General features: G+C 36.4%; 1 protein-coding gene across 1 annotated transcript; it reads left to right on the forward strand.

Moving 5' to 3' along the window:
* The first annotated feature begins 1,799 nt into the window (after window positions 1-1,799).
* LOC109828419 (probable UDP-N-acetylglucosamine--peptide N-acetylglucosaminyltransferase SPINDLY) lies at window positions 1,800-5,004 on the forward strand. Its single transcript, XM_020395419.1, has 6 exons — window positions 1,800-1,912; window positions 3,069-3,267; window positions 3,526-3,720; window positions 4,358-4,452; window positions 4,523-4,658; window positions 4,746-5,004. The coding sequence occupies exons 1-6, from the start codon at window positions 1,815-1,817 to the stop codon at window positions 4,965-4,967; spliced, it is 945 nt and encodes a 314-aa protein (XP_020251008.1). The 5' UTR covers window positions 1,800-1,814; the 3' UTR covers window positions 4,968-5,004.
* The last annotated feature ends 288 nt before the right edge of the window (window positions 5,005-5,292 follow it).

Raw genomic sequence — 5,292 nt, forward strand, 5'->3', positions numbered from 1 at the left:
TCTTTTACACAACAAAAAGAAAATTACAACTCTTGAGAAAATAAACGCAGGATCGTTGTTTGGATCACTGCTTTCGTGGGATCTTTGCCTGTGCCGGGAGCGCTTTGACTCGTGGACCACCAAATCACAGATTCTGATTGAACCGTGAGGGGTTTAATGATTCTTCCTTCGTTTATCGAAGTAAGAATTTGAAGCGAATATCTTATCGATGTAAGATGTTCACTCTTCCAAAGATCAAGTCTGAGCTTAGATCTCTAGGACTCGCTAGAAGCTTCTTGAGGATGTTTGTGAAGAAGGAAGACTCTCTCTCTTGCTCTAATTCACCAAAACTCAAGGCTCTCTGCTCTAATCTCTCTGGAAAATGCTCAGCCCCTGTCAATGATGGCTATAGGGGGGTATTTATAGCCTCCTTAGACGATAACTGAAGAAATAGCTGGTCAATAACTGTCTCTTTAGGCGCGGCAGCTGATGCTGTCGCGGCTAAAGGGCGCGACAGTCGACACTGTCGCGGCCAAAGAGCGCGGCAGTCGACACTGCCGCGGCTAAAGGGGCAGTTACACCCACGTTCATACGTGTTTGAAACAGTTCTCCCACGACCTTTAACCACCTTTTTCGTGGTTTAACTGCTTTTCCACATCAGCACACGTTCTATTTCTGATACTCCGCCACGTGGACTTTAAATAATCATCAGATAACTGTATTATAACTGCTGTAGCATCCTGCTTTAACTGCCGCGGCACCATAGGTTGCAGCGGTTAAGCCGCGACACCATAGGCTGCCGCGCCTTAGCCGCGGCACCTTGGTCTGCCGCGCCTTAGCCGCGGCACCTTGGTCTGCCGCGCCATAGCCGCGGCACCATGTCCTGCCGCGCCGCCATATGTTGCTTGATGACGTGTATATTGTTCTTCTATATCGTCTTGAGTGGTGTTTGAATGTCTGTAAGCATTTTTTGACGCCTACATGTAGTTATTCATTTCTATCGATAATTATAACCTTATTGGAGGAATTCACAATTCATGCACTCTGTTTTTGCAGTATTAGAGGTTATTATGTATATGCTTGTTTTTTGCTAGTTAGTTATTACAAATCTAACTCATTTTTTGTATTATTACATTGACGAATTGGTGAACCATTCGCTAATATTCTAATTCAATCGTTTTTCGGTGAATGGTTTCTGTAAATCTTCTTATGGATAAGTTATTCACAAAATATCAACTATTCATGGATCTTATGAAGCGTCACTATTTATGTTGGAAGCTTGGTTTTTTGCTAGTATGTAGTGAAACACAGCACATGTTCTTTCTACCTACTTTTTCTTTTACTAGTTACTGCAAAAATCTAGCTCATTTTTTGTATTATTACATTGACATATTGGTGAATCATTCACTAATATTCTCATTCAACTGTTTTTCGGGGCATGGTTTCTGTAAATCTTCTTATGAATAAACTATTCACAAAATATCAGCTATTCGTGGATCTTATGAAGCATTACTCTTTATGTATATTGGAAGCTAAGGAAAAAAAATAGTACTATCTATCAGTGTCAATAAAGCATTCAGAATTTATTTGTATAGCGTGACCTATTTTTTCCATAACATTCTATTCATTAGTTGAGGTTGCTGTTGGTTGTAATTCTACTGAAATTTTCCTGCCGTAACATGTATTGAGTTTTACATCATTACAATATATCGTCTTCCAGTCTAGATGTTCTGGTAGATTCTTGGATGTTTAGACATTCAATATCTAAGTCATGAATCATGTACTGAATGCTAAGTAGAAATTACCTATGCTGTTTGATTCTTCTGGTGCTTTCTATGAAATTTTCTCAAGCAATTAACTTCTTGCAGAACCGGCTGCTTGCAATGAACTATATAAATGAGGGCTCTGATGATAAGCTTTTTGAGGCTCACAGGTATTTCTAACTCTTTACAAAGTATATATGCTTTCACAGGATTCCCATTCTGTTCGGTACCTGTTTATGGATATTTCTATAATATGAGATTATCAGTGTATTTAGAAGTCAATTTTCGATAATAGTTGGTTTTTATTCCAAACCTGGTAAGATTCAATCTAGGAGTTAGCTTTTATGTTTGAACTTTTTAAGCTTCATTTTAGATGAATCAACTCTGTTTGATTTTGACTATAGAAGAGGTGATACTTTTCGATCTCATTGAGCGCTTCTATTGTTTTGCTGCCCATCTATTGTGACAGGTTTATGCCACACGATTGCTTTGTCAAGTTAATGAATGTTATTGAATGCCTTGGGAATTAGAAATATTTGTCGAACTGTTCTTCAAATTCGTTGGTCCAAAAGAAATCTGATGAGAGCCTGATAAAATTTATATTGTAGTTAATGCATTATGATTCATTGTTGCTCTGCCGTGTCATATTTAAAAGGATGGAAAACCTGTTTTATAGATGCTTTGCAAATGAGAACTTTTTTTTGCCATTGCAAATTTCCTTGGTTCATTAAGATCGGAGTGTCAATGTTATGGATATCCTCTCTGTTTTTTTGTCTCTTTTTGTGTAGCTGTATTGTGAATTTTTTTATGTTCCACGAAGTTCCTGTATTGAAAGATGCATATATGGTACTTTTGATCAAATTATCTTTGTTGGAAACAAATGTAGAACCATGTCTTTTTAGATGGAATATCTGATTTCTTGCTAAAATTTTCTTATTGAAGTACCATCCGAATGAAATCTGCATGCAATAGACACGAGTGTTATATAGCAGCCTGTTAATAATTTATTTTGATAATTCTGCAACTTCATTATTACTTGTTTAGTTGTTTACAAGTTCAGTGCTGTCATTTTGACTTCAACACGGAGTGAACATATAAAACTACTTCATTTTTATAGCATGCCTGTTAATCATGAAAATGATTATGAGTTTTGTATACCACACCTGTTAATCATTTTTATTGGTAATTCTGCAACTTCAGTATTTAGTTGTTTACAAGTTCAGTTCTGTACTTTTAATTTCAACAGGGAATGAGCACATAAAACTACTTCAGTTAGTGGTACAAATTCATAGTAGTTTGACTGACTGATGTTTAATTGTTCCTCAGGGAATGGGGAATGCGATTTATGAAGCTATACCCTCAATATACCAGTTGGGATAATCCTAAAGATATGGAACGCCCATTAGTAATTGGATATGTGTCACCTGATTATATTACTCACTCTGTATCATATTTCATTGAAGCACCTCTCTTTTTCCATGATTACACAAATTACAAGGTGATTGTGTACTCTGGTGTTGTAAAGGTATGGTTATTTCTCTCATGCACAAGTGTCACCACTTAGTTAACTTGAAGTCTTTTTTCAAGTATCTTGAAGTCTTTTTTCAAGTAATTTACAACACGTCTTTAAGTCAAGTTTATGGGGGCTGTATGATATGTAAACCAATCAATTTTTCTACTTCTACTTTTTTTTTTCTTTCAATCATTTTCAGTAAATTATAAAGTCTCTGTCCTTTACGCTTAAACATAGTTAGTGTCCTTGTGTTTTACTGTGATATTGTAGGCAGATGCCAAAACCCATAAATTCAAGGACAGGGTGCTGAAAAAAGGAGGGCTATGGAGGGATATATATGGGATTGATGAGAAGAAGGTTGCTAGCATGGTTAGGGAGGATAAAGTTGACATACTGGTGGAGCTTACTGGTCACACTGCAAATAACAAGCTAGGGATGATGGCCTGCAGGCCTGCTCCCATCCAGGTACTGCCCTTATTTAAATTCACATCTGTATCACCTTCTCTGCGTTTTTGTTCCTCTTGATATTTTTAAAATTTATAAATTTAGCATCCTTGTCATTTATCATGTTTCCTGGAATTGCTTGAGTCGCTTTGTTTTTTACATACATCCATGTAAAACATGCTCCTTAATGACCTTCACCTCCACAGTTCTTATTTACACTCATACCCCTTGAAACCTCCAGTCTTGTGGCCTAAACACTGTCTGCGAGTAAACTCAACTAGAAAGTGGCAGTAAACTGCCAAATTTTGCTGAGATACAACAGGATATAGGTTGTTCTTCTATTAAAGAGCATCCTTTTATTTTCATGGATATTTCTACTGTGAAGCTATATTAATGTCAGTCATATATTGGAGATGACACTTTTTGTTGCGTACTTGCCATTCCTTTTGTACCTTTTATCATTTTTATCTTCATGTCTATCATGTTGCTTCCATGTCTGCATGCCAACTTGTGCTTCTTAGCTTATTTCCTCATGTTAAAATGAACTAAGACTGAAGATCCGCATGTAATTATTTCCAATAACTACTTTTAACAATGATAATTTTCTTTATGAATTTTGCCTCTCATAGTTACTTTTTCTCCCACTATGCTTTCTTAGGCAACATGGATTGGTTACCCAAATACAACCGGTCTGCCAACAATTGATTATAGAATCACAGATGCACTGGCTGATCCCCTTGACACAAAGCAGAAGTGAGTTGAACTTTTGAGATTTGATTTTAAATTGTATAGATAGAGATATTCTGACTAATTGTGGCTGCAGGCATGTTGAGGAGTTGGTTCGTTTGCCTAAATGTTTTCTCTGTTATACGCCTTCGCCGGATGCTGGTCCTGTTTGTCCCACACCAGCTCTTTCTAATGGTTTTATTACTTTTGGGAGCTTCAATAATTTGGCAAAGGTAGTGTTATTATTGAATGTCTCTTTTAAAAATGTTTAGCTAAACTGAATTACAGCTTTGCGTTGTTCATCTTTTTTTTTCTGGCAGATAACGCCAAAAGTATTAAAAGTTTGGGCAAGGATATTATGTGCTGTTCCTAACTCCCGGCTTGTTGTCAAGTGTAAGCCTTTCTGTTCTGATAGTGTAAGACAGAGATTTCTTTCAATTTTGGAGCAATTAGGACTGGAGCCGCTACGTGTTGATCTTCTGCCTCTAATTCTTCTCAACCATGACCATATGCAAGCATATTCACTAATGGATATCAGGTAGATAGCTGAATCTTTTTTTTTTGTCCCCATCAACTGTCTCGTGTTCTTCATGCTTTAACTATTTGTCATTCTTTTAGTATTTGTGTTGTACCTTTTAACATCTATGGAACTTTTACTATATATCGATGTCTTTTCCGATATATTTATTATTTTGGTCTTCTTCAGTATAATAAAGAGTTCTGTTGGTCTGGCATTTTATGGGTTTTATAGGATCCAAACTAGTAAATTGGTTAGTTTTTAAAGTTTTGTCTATTTGATACTGACTTTTTTTCCATATCAAGATGGTCATTGTTTATCAATGCCTCTTTCGATAGATGTATTATTTT

The sequence above is a fragment of the Asparagus officinalis genome, unplaced genomic scaffold (assembly GCF_001876935.1).
Source record: "Asparagus officinalis unplaced genomic scaffold, Aspof.V1 AsparagusV1_Un1390, whole genome shotgun sequence".
NCBI classification, from domain to species: domain Eukaryota; kingdom Viridiplantae; phylum Streptophyta; class Magnoliopsida; order Asparagales; family Asparagaceae; genus Asparagus; species Asparagus officinalis.

Coding starts and splice junctions, on each gene's coding strand:
- LOC109828419 (XM_020395419.1), top strand. CDS start 1,815: ATGAAATTTTCTCAAGCAATTAACTTCTTGCAGAACCGGCTGCTTGCA. Junction 3,268..3,525: donor TGTACTCTGGTGTTGTAAAG/GTATGGTTATTT, acceptor GTGATATTGTAG/GCAGATGCCAAAACCCATAA. Junction 3,721..4,357: donor GCAGGCCTGCTCCCATCCAG/GTACTGCCCTTA, acceptor ATGCTTTCTTAG/GCAACATGGATTGGTTACCC.